Genomic DNA, 21,986 nt, shown 5'->3' with positions numbered 1-21,986 from the left:
AACTGAGACCCCTTCCCAGATTCGTATGCCGCTCCCTCTTCGACCTCTTCATGTGGACATCTAAAGGAAATCTCAGTGTTAACATGCCCCACACTGAACTCCTGATACTCCCCTCAAACATCTATAGTTCTGCCATCTCAGTTAATGACGATTCTATCTTCCATTGCTTGGCCACTATCCTTGAGGTCATTTAACATCTGTTTTACCCCTTACACCTATATTCAGGCTGTCAGCAAATTCTGTCAGTTTGAGCATCAGACATATCTACACACCGTCCACTTCTTATCATATCTGCTGCCATCACCCTGATCTAAGCCCCTCTCTTCTTTCACCTGGATTATCACAACAGCTATATAGAAAGCCTCCCTGCTTCCACAGCCCACTCCGCCCCCATACAAAGTCTAGTCTAATCACAGTGATTTCCTTGAAAGGCAGGTCACATCATGCCACTCCTCTGCCTAAAACCCTTCAAAGACTCCCCCTAAAGGCCAAGGTCCTTACAACAGCCCACAAAGCAATGTGTGAACTCTTCTCCAGTTCCCCCAGTTTTCTATCTGACCCCCTTTCTGACCTACTTCTCCCTCCCACTTACTCTGCTCCAGTCTCCTTCCTCAGGGCCTTTGCACTTGCTGCTCCCTCTGCCTGAATGGCCTTTCCCCAGATATCCACCCGGCTCACTTCCTCCTCCTTCAAGTTTTTGCTCAAATGTCGCCTTCCCCACCCACATGACTTATAATTCCATCTTCATCTTCCCCCTCTCTAATCCTCACCCCTGCTTCCTCATTTTCCATAGCACTTATCACCTTCTAATACTATAGGTAATTGTGTACTTTGGTTTTTGCCTGCCCTTCCCTTCCAGAACATGAAATCAAAGAGGACAGGGATTTGTATGCTTTCTTCAGACTGTTTCTCATGCACCCACAACAGTGCCTGGGACATAGTAGGTGCTCAATAACCACGTATTGAATGACTGAATCTCTGACAGGTAGAGTAGGCCTCTTAAGGCCTACTTACCAATACCTGACACCATCTCCTATTTGGTGAGTAGCATGAATTCTGAGGAAGGAATTTTAAAAATGCTCCAGGACCCACCTTCAAAACTCTTAGCAGGGCAAGAAAGCAGATTCAGAAACTGACAGATACCTTACTTTAGATTTGCACTTGTTGAGTTGTGGATGAATTCATCAGTGAAGAGGTATTCATCAACTACCTCACTAGAAGCATAGCAAAGAATGGTGAGATGTATTTAAAGAGACAAGGTGACTAAAGGTGATAAATTGGAGACCAAAACTGTACACAGAATTTCAGTTTGTGTGATACAGACAAATAAGTGCAGCAGGAGTGAGGGAAGGAAAAGATGAGTGTTTTGAAGTGAGCTGAGAATCACTTGTCCCCTCCTGGCCCTTAATGGAGTTTTCTGAAGAATGAGTGTTGCTGGAATAATCTTTCACCAACTGTTAATAACAATATTTTGTGCTCACATTGTTCCCTTCAACAAGCATCTTCAGATAATTTCTGATTTTTATCTAAGCATTCTTATCCTTACCTTATAATCAGAAAAGTATATATAAACCGTAACAAGTAACTTGTCAGTGTTGGGGGAATGGACAAAGAATTAAACCATTATCCCCAAACTCTGCCTTGTGGCATTCTTTGTACATAGCAAAAGCATTTGTGAAGATGTTTTGTCAACCTAGTCCTTGGCTCAGCCTCCTCCTCCTTCCTCCTTGTATCAGGGAAAAGCTATAAGTGGTTACTCCAGAAAACATTTGGAGGAGGTCCTTGGGGGTGAGATGCTCATCCACAAAGTAATTACTGATGCTGCTAGCCTCAGAACACTGGTTGGATGGGACCATTGGTCTGACAAACATGCTGTTCCTATGGGGTTCAAAAAATTGGGGTCAATGAAAGAATGAATGCATGAGTTCACATTGGACATGAATAAAGATATTTGTAAATTATGCTTAATATAATTAAATTTCCTAAATATCTAAAATATATATATTTTTTCTTTTTGGACCCAATAACTAACTAAGAAAAATAACTAAGAAACACCATTCTTTCTGGAGGTCTGTGTTTCCCCAGTCACCTGAGATTCCAAACTTTAGAGTCATCCTAGGATCTGTCCTTTCTCTGGCAAATTCTGTTGATTCAATCAGCATTGTTTTTATTACAATGTTTCAAAATTCCCTGAAGCACAGAAAGGAAGCATTTGAGAAATACTAAAATGTCAGTAATAATAAGCTAATACATACTGAGTTGTAGGCACCATGCCAATGACTTTACATGGATTACTGAATTGAATCCTTATGGTAACACCTAAGGTAGACACTGCTATTATTGCCTTCTTAAGGATGAGAGAACTGAGGCACAGAGAGCTTGACCTGTCAAAGTTGACACACCTAAAAGGGAGCCAGGAGTAAACACATAGCATGGTTCTAGCACTCACTGTAAAGGCTTTGGATCTGCCTTTTACTTTTTAGACTTGTAAGATTTCTCTCTCAAAGCAAAGACAGAGTTCTTGGAAGCAGGATGTTCTCCTTTCCCTGAATGCTCTCTTTCCTCAGTTATCCTTCCCCCCTTTTTTTTCCTCTCTTTTCGTCTCATATTTAGTCTCAAAACAAATTCAGCATCCTCACTTAAAATTTTTTCTTTTAGTTACTTTTTAGAGGGTGGGGAGGGGAAGAGGGAGAGGGAGAGAGAAAATCTCAAGCAGGCCCAATGCCCAGCATGGAGTCCAACATAGGGCTCCATCTCACAACCCTGAGACCATGACCTGAGCCGAAATCGAGTCCGATGCGTAACGGAATGAGCCACCCAGGCGCCCCCTAGCATCCTCACTTCTAAATTAACCTGCTTCAGTGTTTCCTCAATTCTGCCTATGATGCCTTCACCCTTCTCAGTGTTAGATGGATCTGGAACAGATGGTTCCTTTTTCTTTCTTATATCCAATTAGTTACCAGTTCAATTCATTCTTCTGTCTGGTATTTGTAGGATATAGAGCTTCTTCTCCATATCTGATACCACCATCTTAGCCAGACATGAATCCTTTTGTGCCTGGACTAAGGCAATAACTTCCTACATTTCTTCTTGCCTCTGACCTCTCCCCTGCCTATCCTGCACCACACACCAGACCAGTTCTACAAAACCACTTTCTTCATGACTCCTTCCTGATGAAAGATCTACAATGTTCCCAATTGCCCATCAGATTCATTCTCAACTTCTCAAAAGTGTAAATTTAAGGAATTCCCCTCCCCCTAGCCCAAACTCCCAAGTGCAGGAAGATCTTCTTTGTTCCTTGCTCTTCTAGCCTGGAACCATTTTCATTCCAGTCCCTCGAGCTTGGCATAAGTTATCATCTGCCCTTGGAATGATTCACCTTCCTTGCCTGCCCAAATCTTACCAACCCTACATTGCCCACTTCAAGTTCTGTCTCCTTCTTCATCACTTTAGTGAGAATTTATTTTCTCTCTTCTTGACTACTCTGATGCTCATCACATATGTCACTATAAAGGATTTTCCTCTAAAGGTCTCCCTGTTCAGAGGGATTGATTCCAAGTTCCTCAAGGGTTGCCTAGAGCGAGAGGGCATGTTCCACCTCTGAGTGAAAATGAATCCAGACTCCAATAGTCATCCATTAAGTTACTGAAAAACTGGAGAATTATTTTGCAGTTGCCAGTTCATCATTTTAGCTCGGGAATAGTTATCCACAATTTTTCCCCAAGTACTCCTCAGTCTTTACAAACAGCCCAGGCAGGGTCTCCAAAGTTCCCAGCACTTTGGTGAGCACAGGAAACTTTCTGAATGGCAGCTGAAAGGTTACTCTACCTATTGCGTTCAGAACAAACTCCACAAATTGCATTTTGAATGATCTTTGGTTGGCCTTCTTGTTTTAACTCTACCTTTCAGTAAAGAAAATTGTGCCTTGAACTTTAGTTAAACTAGACGTAAATTATATCTACTTAAAATATAGAGCTGTTAAAACCCAAAGAGATACATAAAAGCAACTGATGGGCTGAAAAATGCTCTCTTTGTTGCAGAATCACAACCTAAAAGCTTCAGTTTATTTCACACAACATGACCTTTAGTCTGTAGATAAAATGCATGGAAATGAAGCTTGAATGTCAACTAGATTTGGCCAAGGATTTCTTTTACGGGAGCGAGAGGGTGGGGGAGGGGTGGAGTTTGAGGAATGTAGAGAAAAAAAATATATCTTTTTTTTTTTTTTTCTCAGATAAGTGTGTTTTGTCAGATCTGAAGCCTGTTCTGATAGTTCCCACATAGGTAATCCTACCCTGGAGAACATGAGACCCCTAAGAAGTAAATTGTTCTTCTTTTTTAGAAGTTGTTTTTGCTCTACCTTCTGCTCACATTTTGTCAATTTTCCAAATGAAAGCATCCAAAACATTTTTTAGGACTGCTACCAACAGTAACCAGTAGGAGTTAACAACAGCTGAGCCAGTCAGAAAGGGGGTCAAGATGACTCCCTCTTGGTGGGTGTCAAATCTCGTCATCAGTGGCCATGTAGAAGGGGTAGGGGCCCAGGAAATCCTGACCAGCTCAAGAAGCCCTGCCACCCCATCAAGGCTAACTCTGTTTTGCTTTCATGACAAGGTGATTTTGGCTGGTGTTAAGAGGCCAAATATCCCAAAGCAGCAGCTGATAGAAGTGCATGTGAACAGACAACTTGGCATTCTGAAGGAATTGGCAATAAAGCATAAACCTAGAAACAAGATGCTGAGATAATGGGGCAAGAAGGGCTAACAATAAAGTAAGAGTGGAAAATCTTCATAACAGCAACAATGAATAGCTCCTGGGAACCTGACTATACCAGGTGCTATGCTTGACTTACATCATTTCCCTTAAACCTCCTAAGGGCACTATGAGATGCACACTATTATATCAATCTTACAGATGAGGAAACTGAAGTTTGGAGAAGTTAAAAGACATGTCCAAGGTCACCCAGCTACAAGGCTGTGGGCCCAGGATGTGAATCCATCTGACTCTCTGGTTCACACTCCTCACCACCACAACATACTCAGGGAAGAATCAGGGAGAGAGAATTTGGCTGGGAACCTAAGAGTTGAGGAAGGAATCCCAGGTTGCTCAATTTAGGGCTGCCACACAATGGCTGTAGGTGGCCGGAGTACTGTGTGGAGGTGAGCCTGGGCCAGCCATAGAGAGAATTCTAGGACAAGGGTGTTGGGGATGAAAAACAACCTCTTGGCACTGGAAGACTCATGATCTGAGAAGTAATTCTGGAACTCACCCAGAAAGGGCCCTCTGCCCCAAATCTCTCAGCCTGTGGTCTAGTGGGCAATGTCACTATCTGATGGGCTGGTCTGGGGGTTCTGTTGTCTCCTCAGAGTGGAGTGGCACTGTTCCAGGGGGCATGTGGCTTTGAGTTCCTAAGGGAAAAAATTCTTTTTATCCCTGGAATAGAGGTGGTATAGGTTGAAGGAAAGGCAGGAAACAGAGAGAGTGGACTAGGCCCCAGAAGGTCCATCCTGCTCAGGCTGTAGAAGCTTAGCAGGCTTATTCCTGCTTCCCTCACCTCTAATGCTTTGGCGAGAAAGAGACTAAGGGCTTTTTGATAGCACCAGGATCTAGGAGCAGGTCCAAATTGTTAAAGCCATTCATATGGTCAACGCAAGTGCCCTGTTCTCATGGGTCCAGATGCTCAGTCTTGGCCCACTTGTTTTTTACATATGTCCTTAGAGAATCATGACAACTGTATATCTACATTGAGTGTTTTATTTGCATATATGCAAAATGTGTTTTGATAAAGTGTCTGAAGGATGTAACTAAGGAGCTAGCTCTCGCCCAACTTCCTCAACATGCCATCATGAGTTACGTTTATGGGTGTGTTCACAGTACCAACAGCGGACACAATCTTAGCAGGCATGTAGCTTCAAGTTCTCCCCCACCCTAACTGACACTCAGAAATGGCTTCTGACATGCAAACGAACTGCAGTGTCAGGTGTGACATCCCAAGTGACCATGTGCACCTGCTGTTATGACAAAGGCCATGGAAAGATACCTCCCAGGCACTGCACGTGGGTTTGTGGGTTTGGCTGCCCTGCCTTTTCTTGTTCTTCTGTATCAGGCCTTTGATCTTTCACGAGGGACCGTTCTGTAGGACCTAATGGGGTATAAACCACTCCCTTCGAATTAAAGAGAACGATGGGGTTTGAAACAAGGCTTAGATATGGGATTAACGGTGGTTAAAAGCTGTCCTAACATGACTGCTCTTGACTTGGGCAGCTGGCCTAGAAGGAACAAAAGGCCTGAGGCCTGTAGCCCCCCTCCAGGGTGAGACCACACTTTGGGTCAGTTCCATCTTAGATTCTGTCTCCTTGGGGGAGGTCTTAAAACCCTGTCAGAATGGCTAAAATTAACAAGTCAGGAAACAACAGATGTTGGCAAGCATGCAGAGAAAGGGGAACCCTCTTACACTTTTGGTGGGAATGCAAGCTGGTGCAGCCACTCTGGAAAACAGTATGGAGGTTCCTCAAAAAGTTAAAAATAGAACTACCCTATGACCCAGCAATTGCACTTCTAGGTATTTATCCAAAGGATACAAAAATACTGACTCGAAGGGGCATATGCACCCCACTGTTTATAGCAGCAATGTCCACAATAGCCAAATTATGGAAAAAGCCCACATGTCCATCAACAGATGAATGGATAAAGAAGATGTGGTATACACACACACACACACACACACACACACACACACACACACTGGAATATTACTCAGCCATCAAAAAAAATGAAATCATGCCATTTGCAAGGACATGGATGGAACTAGAGGGTATTATGCTAAGCAAAATAAGTCAGTCAGAGAAAGGCAAATACTGTATGATTCCATTCTTATGTGGAATTTAAGAAACAAATAGATGAACATTAGGGGAAAAGATGGGAAAATAAAATAAGATAAAAACAGAGAGGGAGGCAAACCATAAGAGACTCTTAACTCTAGGAAACAAACTGAGGGTTGCTGGAGGGGAGGTGGGTAGGGGGTGGGCTAAATGGGTGATGGCCATTAAGGAAGGCATGTGATGTATTGAGCACTGGGTGTTATAGTGTTATATACAACTATGAATCACTAAATTCTACCCTTAAGCTAAAAAAAAAACCCCCAAAACCAAACCAAACCCCAGGGTTAACCCAATCCTAGACCACCCTGATTTCGTTGCCTAGGTTCTCCAAAGGAAAAACCCCTAGTATCTCCTCTGCTCCAATGGACCACAGTCTAATGAGGAGCTGGCAAGTTTTTTCTATAAAGGGCCAAAAAGAAAATATTTTAGGCTTTGTGGGCCATATGGTTTCTGTTGCAACTACACAGTTCTGCTGTTGTCATGTGAAAGTAGTCACAGACAATATGTGAACAAATGGGCATAGTTGTATTCCAACAAAACCTTATTTATGATGACTAAAATTTGAATTTCACATAATGTTTGTGGGTCATGAAATATTATTCTTCTTTTGATTTTTTTAATCCTTTATAAATGTAAAAATCATTCTTACTTTGCGGGCTTACAAATGGCAGACTTGACTTGGCTATGGGGCACAGTCCGTTGACCCCCCGGTCTGAATCCTCAGCTTTTACACCATCTGGAAGTGACTCACTCCAAGAGGTAGGAAAGGGAGGTAATCCCTGACACAGGCAATTTAGGGCTTTCAAAGAAGTATAGCATCTATGCAGATAGGAGCTATGACTTTAGGTGACATGATTTCCACCCCGGACAAGAAAATGTATAGACCCACAGAAGTGTACCTCATTACAGTCATCACGAAAAGCCTCAGACAGCTCAACACAGCTGGGTTCTCCTCCTTGAGAACTATCCTCAGAACTGGAGCATGAGCTTTTGAAAAGCCACAGTGCTGGGAAATCTCTGTCCACTGAAGGTGGAGTTGATTTTTAGAAACAGCCAAAAAGCAAAACAAAACCCAAACCAAACCAAACACACAAAGAAACCCATCTCCACTCAACCAACAGTAACAATGGCACAGTTACTGGTATCCTTGCAGAACCAGGGTGGGAAATACGTGGGGGAGGGTGATGTGGTGGAGCTGAATAAAGCCATTTCTGTTCAAAACCACCCATTATTATAAGACGAGACTGCTGGGAACTAAGCTTGGTAGTCCTAGCATGGCCCCTAACAATATGAGTGTTGTTTGGCCAACACACTCAGCCAGTTAAAAACATTTGTTTGGAATTTTTTGGTCAACATTTCAAAGCCAAGAGATTTCACAAAAGAAGTCAGATTTTTTCACTTCTCTTGAAAAAAAAATCAAAAGATCAGGCACACTGAGCTCTTGCTCTTGTACAGGAACAATCAGTGAAAGCCACCCCCCTAGCCCAAGACAGCGCATGAACTTCAGGCTAGCATAGTCTGCCATGCCCAACTGCCCCCCAGTCCAGGGCCAGTGGCCATGTAACCTCGTGGTTAGGGCCTTTTCACTCACAATTATAGTAACACAATCACATGGTTCAAAAGTCAACATGATACACAAAGCTCTACAGTGAGAGGCTCATTCTCATCTTACCCCCACCCTCCCTAAGTAAAGCACGTTTGTTAATATCTTCACTTATTTTTCCGCTTCTTCCTTACACAAGGTAATACAATATATATATTTTTCTTCTGTCTTGCTTTCTTCACTTAAAATATATCCTAAGGATTATTCCAATAACAGGACATAGAGAATTTCCTCATTCTCATTTTACAGCTACCTATCCCAATGAGTGCATGGGTTGGTTTATCAAACTAATTCCGTATTGACAGGCACAGGTTGTGAATAGTCTTTTGCTCTTACCAAGAATATGTGTATATGTCATTTCATAGGTGATAAAGCCTGTCGTGCAGGATAAATTCCCACAAGTGAGATTGCTGGGTTACAGGGTAAATGTATTTGTAATATTTTTAGGTACTGCCAAATTGCCTTCCACATGGGTTGTCCCATTTTGCGGTCCAGACATCAATGCAAAAGCATGTCTATTTCCCTTCAACTTCACCAGGAGAATGTGTGGTCAAACTTCTGTAGTTATGTCAGACAGGTAAAAATTGTATTTCAGGGCAGGTGTAATTTGAATTTTTAAACCAAGACATCTTTTCTCACATGTTTACCTAGAGACATTTGTAATTCTTTTTCTGAGAATTGTGTTCCATTTTCCTACTGGATTCCTATTTCTGCTGATTTTCCTATTAAATTCTTGTTTTTTTTTCTTATAAACTTATAGGAGTGTTATATATATTCAGAAGGTTAGCCCTGTATCTAGGATATGAGGTGTGTGCTCGCTTCGGCAGCACATATACTAAAATAGGATATGAGGTGCAAATATTTTTTTCCAGTTTGTCCTTTGTCTTTTGCCTATGTTTATGAGCTGTATGTTTGTTTTTGCTGTTGTTTGCCATCCAGGTGTTTTGCTGTTGTGTGTGCTTTTTAAAATGTAGTTAAATTTATTTACTCTTTGCTTCTGGTTTTTGAGTTGTTGGAAAGAAAGATTTCCCCCATTCCAACATTAAAAATGAATTTAACCATATCTCCTTCAGTAGTTCTGGGTTTCATTTTTTAAAAATGTAAATCTTCAACCCATTTAGAGCTTGTTAAGATGCACATTATGAGGGGCGCCTGAGTGGCTCAGTTGTTAAGCGTCTGCTTTCAGCTCAGGTCAAGATCCCGCTCAGTGGGAGAGCCTGCTTTTCCCTCTCCCACTTTCCCTGCTTGTTTTCCCTCTCTCACTGTCTCTCTCTGTCAAATAAATAAATAAAATCTTAAAAAAAAAAAAAAAAAGATGCACATTGTGAGAAGTAAAACCTTTTTTCCTACTGGGAGCTTGACCTTAGATTTTGGACAGGATGATGAGGCTACCAGAACATCAATAAGTGTAAGACCTGGAAAATGGGAGGAGAGAGCAGCTGATGGGAAGACAAGTGAGATGGGGGTGGTGTGAAGTGAGGTGGGGACTAGACAGGACCCCCTCTCCTGCAGGAGTTCCTGGCAGATGGCTTCCCAATATTGGTCTAGCTCAGTGGTATCCACGGCCTTTATTACTTTTCTCCAAAGTACCCACTTACTTTTTTTTTTTTTGCCCTTTTAACAACCAGTTTTTGGGCAGAATGCTAACCAAAATTACCATGCTGAGTTGATATACTTTCAGCCAAAAGCACAGAACTTTGAAGGGTCGGTTAGCTTGAGGAGACTCATCTTGGATAAATGAGCCATTTGGAAGACTTTATGAAATGCTGACATTAGTCTGCCTACAGCTTATTTCTTTGTTCCTAGGTCTCTAAGGACATGGAACCACAGTGGGGGGACCTTTGATCTCATACTCATTCAAAACCTACTGGTGATGTATAACAGGGTGGGGAAAGGTGTGACTTCAACCAAAAGAAGTCTGCACACCCACCTCCACAATGTATACTAAACAGTTCTCTTAGCAACTTTTCTACTAGAGGTGCCCATGAAAGTTTTTCTTTTTTTAAAGATTTATTTATTTAAAGATCTTATTTATTTATTTGAGAGAGAGTGCACACGAGCCCTGAAAGTGCTTTTTAAAACATTGTTTCCTCATGTGAATAATTCTCTATTCTGAGAAAAACAGGGAGTAAAAATGAGAAAAATTTGCAAAGATGAATGATGCTAGAATAAAGTAAAAGGCTTTCAGCAATAAAATTGGTTCCTCTGCTTGAAGCGGAGGCCTCAAAAGATACCTGGTGGGAGTGAGATGCTTAATGCTACTCACTGTCAGCAGGAAGGCATGCCAATGTGCAGGCATGCCACATTGCACCTCTAACAATTAATTCAGAATCTCTGGTGGTGGGATCTAGGTATCAGTCATTTTGAAAGCCCCCATGTGATTTCAATGTGCATCCCCTGCTCCTGAACCATGCTGTTCAAAGTGAGGTCCTCAAAACAACAGCATTGGTATCAGTGGGCGCTTATGAGAAATGCAGAATCTCAAGCCAGAAATTAGACCTTCTGAGTCAGACTCCGCATTTGAACAAGATTGTCAAGGTATTCACGTGCATATTACAGTAGAGAAGCAGTGATCTAGAGCAGCTTTCTCAATGTGGCATGTGGAACCCCCGTATCTAACTCACCAAGGGGCTGGGAAGGTAGGGGAATGGTGACCTCGGACTTCTTAAGGAAGACAGTTCTGGAGATGATCATTTTATAAGTGTGAGGGGGGGACCGTGGAATCTGTATTTCAATGTGCTTCCAGGTGACCCCCTCGCCTACTGCTTGAGAACTACTCCCAACAGGAAAGCCAGCAATATGACAGCCACTTTCTCCTGACCTGCATGGAAATTTCCTCAATGAGGCGGTAAGGTCAAAGCATACCCATTACAAGTGGGGTATGAGTTGGTGATAATCTATGAATGCTTCTCAGCCTGACAAATGTGATCTTTCTGCTCTCTGATCTATAACAGAGCAGGTGGTGATCGTTAAATCTAGCTTTCCGACTGACACGGAAATGGGTCTCTGTTCTCTTGGGTCAGTGACTGAACAAGCAGCAATACACAAGCTTCTACCTTAAAAGCAGGATTAAAAATATGAAATGTTGATGCTCCGATGCATCCTTCTTCAAGGGTTTCAAAAAAACCCTCAAAATGCATGGTAGAGAGCCTAGAGAAAGAGTAAATTCCCGGAAAGGAGATTTCTTCATTTTACAGAGGTCTTTTAAAAAATTTTTTGCTTGGGCCCAGATTTTTAAATGATAACACAGGTAAAAAAAAAAAAAAAAAAAAAAAAAGAATGAAGCCAGGAATGGAAAATTTGCTCTCTCTCAAAAGGTGTATTTGCAGTATGTAGTATTCCCATGATGTAGTTATAAAATCATTTCAGCTCATATAAGATACTTAAAAGCTTTTATGATGCAGAAGCTTTAAGTGAGTTTATCTTCAAATACCAAGGATTCCGAAGTATGGCTCACGCTTGACTTGGGGTGCCAGAACTGAAATCTTTGTAATTATAAAATGAAATAAGACCAGTGCGGTCATAATGGATAATGAAACTGAATGGGGAACTGCAATGTGATCTAAATGTAATTGTTAGATAATTACTGAGTTAAAAATCAGCAAAAGCAAAGAAACTTCAAACTGGAAAAAAAAGATTGTTGAGGCCTTGCTTTAAAGACGTTTTTAAGAGCAAAGTTTCTTAAACCTTTTTTGGGGGAGTGCAAATCTAATGAAAATCCACGGACTCCCCTAGATGCACGCCCCCTGAGTGCACACTGGTAATTTCTGGAGTTCCATAGACCCGCTGGAGCCCACATGAGAAACTCAGCTTTCACAGTGGATTTTTAAGAAAATTTCTCTATTTTGATCTCTTCCACTTGGAACCGCTTTAGACCCAAAAGCAACGTTCCCAGCACCAAGGTTCCAGGTGATTGGTAAAATTAGGGCTGATTGTTTTCCCTTCAACCAATCTCATGAGGATGGTCCGAGGCCAGGTGAAAAGCCAGACCACTCGCTGAAGCCCGGGAAAGCATCCTTTTATTGAAGAAGTCTGCGCTCTCGGAAATGTCTTCCCAGTGCTCTCAGGGGGCTCCAGCAAGTCGCACAGGCAGAGCCCGGAGCCGCTGTGGCTCCCTTCATACCAGATTGTGAAAACTTTTGTCCGAAGTTAGGAAGGAAAGTAGGCTCTTAAAAACACTGCCTACGCCCCTCATTTACCTGCGGACCCAAAGATGCCAGAGGTGGAAGACAGCCCTTCACCCCGTCCCCCATTTAACAGAGGAGGAAACGGACCTCGGAGGACTAAGGTGCTTGCACAGGTGACCTCCCCAGCCGGGCTCACACCCAGGGCCCTCTCTCTCTGCACCTCGCCGTCTAGCCAGGGAAGCACAGGGCATCTGGGCCTCTCTCCCCTCACTGCCCGCCGCCCACCCTGGCGGAGGCGCCACGGGGAGCCGAGCCCCCGCCTACCGGCACCATGGAGTAGGTCATCATCATCAGCATGTCGTGGCTCTCGGCGCGGATGTGTGGCGCGGGCTCCCCGCCGTGGCTGCGCTTGTTGCGCGCGGCGCTGGCGGGGTCCAAGGGTGGCGCGGGCGCCCGGCGCTGCGCGCGACTCAACTCAGCCAGAAAGGAGCGCAGGGCGCTGTCCTCGCGCTGCTCGCGGCCGCGCTGAGCCTCCAGCGCCCGCACCGCCGCGCTCAGCCCGCGCCACTGGCACAGCGCGAACACCGTGCCCGCAGCACTGAGCGCCGCCAGCAGCGCCACCGCCGCCAGCGCGCCCCGCAGCCACCAGCCGGCGCCCCCGCGGCCTCGCTCCGCGCCCCTGGCCATGCTCTGCGCGCCTCGGGCCGGGCAGGGCTCGCCGCCTCCCGCCGGGCAGCCTTTATACGCCACGGGCAAGCCGTGGGCTGGTGGCAGCGCCGTGAGTCACGCTGCCCTTTGGCCGGGCTGGCGGGGCGGGTTGGGGACAGTAGTGGTGGCGCCTGAGCAGCCCGGAGGGACAGGCGGGTGAGAGGGGGAGAGGAGCAAGTGGAGATGACTGGGTCGGGGGGGGGGGGGGGGGGGGGGGGGGGGGGGGGGGGGGCTCATGCTCCTGGGGCCTGGCCAAGAAAACGGGCAAACCCGGGTCTCCCTCCTTTTCTCAGTGCCCTGCCTGTGGGCATTGTTGTGGCCCAGGCCAGCAGAGTGAGGGTCAGACTGAGGGGGAGAGCAGGAATTCTTAGGGCGGGAGAAGTCACTGGATTCCACTCCCTTCTCCCCCAACACTGACCTCTCTGGAGAAAAGGATCATGCCCAGATGCCAAGACGTGCCCACTGTCCCTAGGTCTGCTGCTGGGCAGGGACCCAGGCTACCCATCACGTGGCCACTGAAGACCCCATGAGATGTTTCTGAGGAAGGGGATGGATAGAGAGAAGAATACAGTTGGCATTGGAGGGTTAAAAAGGCCACCCATCAGAACCAGAAAAGCCTCGCCCTGCCTGAGAAGCAGGAGTCCTCTGTGAAGGGAGATTTCTAGGATGTGACAGGCCAAGAACTCTCCCATGAGACCCATATCTAGGAGGCAACAGTGTAAGGAGAAAAAAACTCAAGGGTGGAAATCAGGAGACCTGGTTCTAACCCCATCCTGCTACTACTCAGCTGAAGGGCTTTGCACATGTCCCAAGACCACTCTGAATTGATTCTGAGGTGCTTTCTGGCTGAAGAGTTGGGACTCTGTCTAGGCTCTTTCTGGACCTTACCTAGCCTGCCTTGCTTGAGGGGGCAGTTGCCTCATGCCTCCTAGTTACCTCTTCCTTTTTCTGTCAGCTCAGATGCCTGTACCTCAAGGATCACTATCCCCCAAATGCAGAGTCACTTCTCAGCCTCCTCAGAGGACCTCTCCACCCCTCTTCTCACCTTTCCCTTGAATGGCTCTGCCTCCCTGGGGCCCCAGGGCCCACAGGAGACCCTGGTGGTGTTGGAAGCCAAGATTGCTGTTTCCACAGCCCATTATTTCAGAGGAGGAGGTGGTCCCCTGCCATCAAGCCAGCTGGAGCTGTCACGATTCTGCATCAAGGTCTGGATTCCTGAGTTTTAATTGGGACATGGACCAACTTTGCATATTCTTAGGATAGCATCCAGGATGAGGAGGACTTAGGAAAGCATGAAGTTCCAAGTGGTTCATGAAGGACCTAAACTATGGGGACATGATGTCTAGGAGGGAATGGAGGTGATACAGACAAATTTGTCCAGTTTCTCCCCACACTAACATACTGTGATCTATTTGAAGAATGCCATGTATCCTTATCTCATCCAGGCTTAGGACGCCAGGCTTAAACCAATGGAGAGAAGCCCCAGAGAGACAGAGCTGGGAATCAGGCTCAGTAAGATCTTCATCTAATTCACTAAAAATTTAATGAGCTGTGTGTCAGGCATAGTGATGGGCACTGGAGGTGCAGAAATGAACAAGGCAAGCAGCTTGCAATGTGAGCAGTTGGGAGTCCCACGGAGCCTCCTGAGCTTCTCTTTATCCTAACATTCATTATAGTTACTACTGCCTGACCATGTCATCAGTGCTCACCAGCAATAACAGAGTATACAGCTCCTGAGGTTAGGGGCCACATATTGTTTGACCTTGTCTCCCCCAACACCTAGCACAGTCCCTGGCTTGAAATGGCCATCCATTAATTCCCTGTTGAATGAGTGAATGAACAAACGAATGAGTAAAAGGCTGTATAGTGAACGTACGTCCATGTAAAACGAGGTGTGCCTAGTGGGAGTAAGGCTTAAGCATGAAACTCTACTTGTGCCACCGAACTGGAGCTACCTTCCTTGGAAGGCTGCCTGTCCAGTGGGGAGAATAACTGCAGCCTGACACACACACGCCCAACCCCTCTGGTTCAGAGCCCGTAGTAGAAGGAGTGGAGTTCCAGTTCCATTTGGAACCAGCCAGGTTTTATCTGACGACCTCAGGTGAAGATGCTACCCTTCTTGGGATGTAGGACTCAAAAGGTTTGTGGCATCGACTTTGGGCCAGATGGGTGGAGTGCCTGGGATACTGCACTCAGAGAGAGCAGAGAGGCAGAAAGAGAGCAAAGGGAAGGCAAGACTCCTCTTCCACTCAACACTTCTTCTGGTTCCCTCTTCAAATCTTTCTGTGTAGGAATATAATATTTTATTGGAAAGGAGAAGGGTGGGACAAGTTGTTACAGCCTAAGAGGCAGGTGTCTTCACTCATCCCTCCCCCCAAGATGGTTGTATCCAAGCAACTGGCCTTGCTCTGTACTCTTCCCTTTCTTCTCTGTCTTCTCTCTACACCCTCGCTCCACCACAGCATCATGCATTGACCCTTCTCCTTCTCTGTCCTATCTCAGAGTTGTGCCTGCTTAAGGCCTAGCTCAGAACCCTGTCCCTCATCAAGCCTTGCCTTCTGTACCACAGTCAATTCTCCCTTTCCCTGAATTCTGCAAGCCCCAGGGACTCAGAGGCTAGAGGCATGGGCTTTGGAATCAGATAGAACTAAGCTTGAAACTGCTTTCTAAATTTACAAACTTGGGCATGTTACTCAGCTTTTCTAAGGAGAGTGTAATCATATCTATCTCATAGCTTGTGAAGATTTAATGAGAATATACATGTAGAGCACTTGACATATAGTAAACACTCTGTGGACATTAGTGCTATTGTCTATGGGCTGTCTGAACTTGCTGACACCCTTGCTGTGCCTTGGGCTGTTGACCAACATCTTAGTCTTCCAGATCTTACTTCTTTTGTTGAGTTATAGTATGCTTAAGAAAGGGACCTCTCTTCACTGTGCATAGCAGGGGCTTATGCCAAGAAGGAATATTAGATGAATAAATTGATTAGCTAATTACACTTTTTTGGGATCCTTTTTGAGGAACAGAACTTTTCAATACATGGTAAACTTGGCTTCTTTTCTGAACACAGTGGCTTTGAGATTGGTTATTTGGGGACTTTTCCATCTCTGGCTCTACCTAAGCCTCCCATGACTCCTCGAGGGGCAGATACATCTGTGTAGACTGCCCTACCTAGTATTTCTCAGGATGGGCTGGTACTTTTAGTAATAAGTAATTCTAAAAAAAAGTTAGCTATTAATCTGGCCTATTTTGTTGACACAGGGGCTCAAGATATAGTGAAGACACAGGGAGATATCTGACTTTCCTTTTCTGGAGAACCAAGGAAGCCAAGAACATTCTGTGCTATCTTTACAATAAGAAGTAGCTTTTCTATTAAAAGACAGCTGCTTCATTTTCAAAAGTTAAATAGAATTGTCCTTAATAAATAATTCCAGCTAGTAAACTTTAGGGCCCTGGAGAAAAATATCCAATTCAAGCATATACTCTAACTTTAAGTCCACAGCATTTCCTCATGACTGTCAAGTGAATAATTTTCATTTACTCTCAGGCCTGATCTTGGGTATTGTCATCCTCTTTGATGAGGTTGGCAGGTATTCTGTGACTCCTGATGGTGCTGTGTTGCCTCCCCATCCCCACCCTTCCTCCTTGCCAGGGGTTAGGGAAAAAATCTCTAATAGTTGCCACCAAAATATATCTTTTGCCCAAGCACATTGGGTTTTTAACTCAACATTTCTACATTTTAACCCCACGAAACTTCAAGCTCCCCAACCAAAATGAGTCAGAAATTTATTTTCTTTGTTCATTCACTCATTCATTTATCCATTTATTCAACAAATTGGGTGCTTACTATCTGTCAGGAACTGTGCTAGGAGCTAGGAATAGGAATGAGAGCAAAACCAGACACCACTCCTGCCTTCCTGAAGCCTGTGGTCTAAGTGGGGAGATGGAATTAGCTGAGTAATTGTGTGAGGGTATAATTCTAAACGAGACAATGAGATAGGAGACCTGAAGGAAAGGAGTGCTATTCTGTGAGATCATATCACTGAGGAACCTGTCCTAGATGTGGAGTCTGGGGTCAGGGAAGGTCTCCCTGATTTTGTGATGGTGTTTGAACTGGAATCTGAAGATTAGCAGTAGTTAACTAGGTGGAGGTGTGGGTGGGAGGGTTGTAGTCAGAGGGGACAGCACATGTGAGATCCTATGGCAGGAAGCACCATGGTTTATTTGAGGGACCGTAAGAAGGTCAGTGTGGCTGTAGGATAAAGACCATAGGGAGCAGGGAGAAAAGGGAATGAAGTGAGGCTGGAGACTGAGTTAGGGGCCAGATTCTGTGGGTGGGACCTTGTAAGACTAGGGTCTTTATTGTAGGAGCAATGGGAAGTTAGAGGTTTTAAGTGTGTGTGTTGGGGTGGGAGGTTGGGTTGATGAATGACAGATTTTCATTTTCAAAGATTACCTTTTATTGGTAGGATTTGCAGTGGCTGCTGTCACTGCAGAAACCAGCTCTGACCTCCACCAGGCTAAATCTCAGCCTTCAAACCCATCTTTCCAAATAAAATAAGAAGACATTGAGTTCTAGAAAATACCATTTTCTCTTTCACTGCACATTTAAAGGTATTTGAAAAATAGAACCATGACTAACATTTAGACAGTTCGGCTATCATGATACTAGCTGGAGTTTTTGTATGATACCCAGCAGGTATTTGCATTTTTTGAGAAGTCAGCCTTTGGTACTTCAAGGTGAGATCATCAAATCAAGTCATCTCTAACATTGGGAATAAGAATAAAAGATACTGCTCTCCCTGTGAGATTTTGGTCTAAGTTGGGGAAGCAACAACAGCTTTCCACCTGTCATAGGTGCAGTATCTGAGAGTCATCTAAGCATTGTTAGACATGGAGCTGTCAGAGGTTGTACAGTAGGGCTATTTCAAATTCTCCCTCTGCCCTTTCTGTGCTTTATTTCCTTTGTGATAAACATGCCCCTCCCTACCCCACCCATCGTGCCCTCGCAGTGCATCATAGCCAATTATCACAGGTTGCGTTCTCTGGAATAGATGCTGAGATGGAATTTGGGGTGCAAGATATTTAGTAGGGATCAGTATCTGTGAAGGAAATAGAGGAAGCAGGATTAGGTAGAGGGAGAAGTCCAACTCAGTGCAGTCTTACAAAGGCTCAGCCAACCATTTGGGAGCTCTGAATTGAGTATTGTCCATTGGAGTGTCCCTTGTCAGGCCAGAATGGGTTGGCTTTTACCCCAGTCTTACCCAGTCACAGGGCAGATGTGGGCTGCCCCAGGAAGGGTGTGACCTTGGGCGAGGTGGCTCTCAAAGCTGAGGCATACCCTGACCTTGCTCCCTGCAGCTGTGCATCAAGTCCTTCCTTGAAAGGGAAAGTGGGGCACATCTCCACATCTACCATATCAACCACCTGATTAGTGTCAAAGACAGGTCTGCAATTCCAGTATTAGTGAACTTTAAATTGTAATCTTATCAGACAGTGGAGAGAAGCCTTCTTTTTCACCTAGAGTTATGGCCTTTCAGTAAATAAAAAAGTGATTGTTTTCAGAAACAGAATGAAAATATGAAGAAAAGCTCCAGTGGTAGCTTTGAAATGGCTAGATCCATGGAAGTAACTTAATACTGCAAAGCCCCACTTATGAAACTTGAACCACTGTTTTTGAAAGGACAAAACAAAGCTTTACATGTGTAGGGCACTTCGGTTTTCAAAGTACTTTCTCATGTCATTTGAGCCCCATAATCAGCTTGTGAAGTGAGCAGGGCAGGTCTTATAACCATTTCACAGATGAGAAAGCAAGGCTCACGAAGGTTAAGCGACTTGCTCAAGATCATACTGTTGAAACCTCACCAGCATCCATCGAAAGTGGGAACCTTCTTGACCCAAATCTTGGGCCAGTCAGGAATGCTCAAGATGATGGACAGGAAGTGGAAAAATAGGGCAGGGAAAGGATTCAAACTGATGAAATGGAAAAGGGCTTAGAGCAGCACTTGGCTCCAAGACTCCAAAACAAAGGCGGGGCAAGCCCTGATTGCTAGAATATGTAAACTATGCAAGAGAAAGAAAGGCAGTCCCCAGTCCAGCATTTTATGGAGTGTTCAGGGAGAGCAGTGATGTCAGAACGATTTCCTGGAGACCAAGTAGGGGAACTGTCATCCCTGCATCTCAGAGGTGAATATGGAACCTGAACGATAGGTGGATTTGGGGCCTGAGAAACCAAGACTTTTCCTCCTTGGGGTCAGAAGTCAGAGTGACAAGCAAAATTAGATATGCCTCACCTCTCCAAAGTCTAAGTGAAAGGAACCAAAAGGGATTCCTGCCAATACCGAGTCTGGAGAGATGGCACTCCATCTGCAGAACCAGGGGACTGGAGGACGGTCCTCAGCCAGGGGGAACGCAGGTCAGACTACAGATCCTGAACCCAGATGACTACTTCTTCTTCTTTTTTAAGAGATGTGCATAACTGTGATATTAGGCTATATCTCTCCTACCCTTTCCTTCCCTCCTTTCCTTCCTTCCCTTTCTCTCTCCCTCCCTCCCTCGTTCCCTTCCTTCCTTCCCTGCTTCCCTCCCTTCTTTCTTTCTTCTTTTGGTTTACAGTCTTACAAAGTTATTAGGAATGAATTATTCTTGTATGTCATTTTACTTGGTCTCTTTTTTTTTTAAAAAAATTATTTTATTATGGTAAGAATACTTACATGAGATCTACCTCTTGACAAATTTTTAGGGCACCTGGGTGGCTCAGTCGGTTAAGCGTCTGCCTTCGGCTCAGGTCATGATCCCAGGGTCCTGGGATCGAGTCCCACATTGGGCTCCCTGCTCAGCGGGGAGCCTGCTTTTCCCTCTCATTCTGCTGCTCCCCCTGCTTGTGCTCTCTCGCTCTCTCTGTCAAATAAAAAATAAAATCTTTAAAAAAGTTTTAGTTATATGATACAGTATTGTTGACTATAGGTACAATATTGTACTACAGATCTCTAAAACTTACTCATCTTGCTTAACTAAAGCAGTATGTTCTTTGATTAGTAACTCCTCATTTCCCTCTTACCCTAGTCGCTGACAACCACTAATTCCAGTCTTTGATTTTACAAATTTGACTATTTCAGATACCTCATATTAGTGAAATCATGTGGTTTTTATCTTTCTATGACTGTCCTACTTCACTTAGCATAATGCCCTCAAAGCTCATCCATATTGTCTCTTATTACAGAATTTCTTTTTTAAGGTTGAATAATATTCTATGGTATGTATATGCCACATTTTCTTTCTCCATCCATCAGTGGATATTTGTTTCCACATTTTGGCTATTGTGAATAGTGATGCTATGAACACCAGAAAGCAGCTATCTCTTCAAGATCCTGATTTCAGTTCTTTTGGATAAATACCCAGAGTGGGATTGCTGGATCATATGATAGTTCTATTTTTTAATTTTTTGAGGAAGCTTCATACTGTTTTCCATAGCAGCTGCACCATTTTACAGTTCCACCAACAGTGTCCAATTTCTCTACATCCTCAACAACACTTGTCTTTTTTTTTTTTTCCTTGACAATAGCCACCTTGACAAGTGTGAGGGTGATATCTCATTGTGGTTTTGACTTGCATTTCCCTGATGATTAGTGATGTTGAACATTTTTTCATATACCTATTGGCCATTTGTATGTCTTCTTTGGGAAAATATCTACTGAAGTACTTAGCCAATTTTTAAATTGGGTCATTAGGGTTTTGGTTTGTTTGTTTTTGCTACTGAGTTGTAGGGGCCCTTTGGAGATTAGCCCCTTTTCAGATATATGGTTTGAAAATATTTTTCCCATTTCATATGTTTTCTTTTCACTTTGTTGATTGTTTCATTTGCTGTGCAGAAGCTTTTTAGTTTGATGTAGTCTCACTTGTCTATTTTTTCCCCCACTTCTCTATTTTTGCTTTTGCTACCTGTGCTTTTCTGTCAGATCCAGGAAATTATTACCAAGACCTCTGTCATGAAGCTTTTTCACTGTTTCTTCCAGGAGTTTTACAGTTTCAGATCTTACATTTAAGTCTTTAATCCATTTTGAGTTGATTTTTGTATATGGCATAAGATAGGAATCCTGTTTCATTGCTCTGCATATTTACATCCAGTTTTCTCAGCACTGTTTGTTGAAGAGATTATCCTTTTCCCATTGTGTGTTCTTGGTACACTTGTCAAAAGATCAGTTAATCATATATGCATGGATTTATTTCTGGGTTCTCTATTTTGTCCCATTTGCCTGTATGTCTTTCTTTATGCCAGTACCATGCTGTTTTGATTATTGTAGCTTTGTAATATATGTTGAAATCAGGAAATATGATGACTCCAGCTTTGTTCTTCTTTCTTAAGGTTGATTTGGCTATTCGTGGTCTTTTGTTGTTCCATATGAATTTTAGAATTGTTTTTTCCATTTCTGTAAAAACCATCATTGGGATTTTAATAGAGATTGCTTTGAATCTGTAGATAACTTTGGATAGTATGGACATTTTCAACAATATTAAGTCTTCAAATCCATGGCCTTGAGATCTTTCTATGTTTGTATTTTTCTATTTCTTTTAACAATGTTTTTTAGTTTTCAGTATAGAAGTCTTTTACCTCCTTAGTTCAGTTTATTCCCAAGTACTTTATTCTTTTTTTTTTTTTTTTTT

General features: G+C 43.8%; 2 protein-coding genes across 5 annotated transcripts in view; one reads left to right on the top strand and one right to left on the bottom strand.

Annotated features, from left to right (window-relative positions):
- GLDN (gliomedin) overlaps positions 1–13,298 on the bottom strand; it is a 69,685-nt gene extending 56,387 nt beyond the window's left edge. The window contains exon 1 of the mRNA XM_032418068.1: positions 12,936–13,298. Coding sequence (XP_032273959.1) covers positions 12,936–13,298 — 363 coding nt within the window. The remainder of the gene's footprint in view (positions 1–12,935) is intronic.
- LOC116640812 (aromatase) overlaps positions 13,299–21,986 on the top strand; it is a 129,440-nt gene continuing 120,752 nt past the window's right edge. Inside the window, exons 1-2 of one of the 4 annotated variants that reach the window (XM_032418071.1) lie at positions 13,299–13,475; positions 14,275–14,524. The gene's annotated coding sequence lies outside the window, so the exon portion shown is untranslated. Of the gene's footprint in view, positions 13,476–14,274; positions 14,525–17,510; positions 19,509–21,986 lie in introns of those variants that run through there. The other 3 variants (XM_032418070.1, XM_032418073.1, XM_032418075.1) reach the window with 3 other exon arrangements.

Source organism: Phoca vitulina, unplaced genomic scaffold, assembly GCF_004348235.1.
Source record: "Phoca vitulina isolate PV1807 unplaced genomic scaffold, GSC_HSeal_1.0 scaffold20, whole genome shotgun sequence".
In the NCBI taxonomy this organism is placed as follows: Eukaryota; Metazoa; Chordata; class Mammalia; order Carnivora; family Phocidae; genus Phoca; species Phoca vitulina.
The sequence above is the reverse complement of the archived record's forward strand: the minus strand, read 5'-3'. Positions and strand labels throughout refer to the sequence as shown.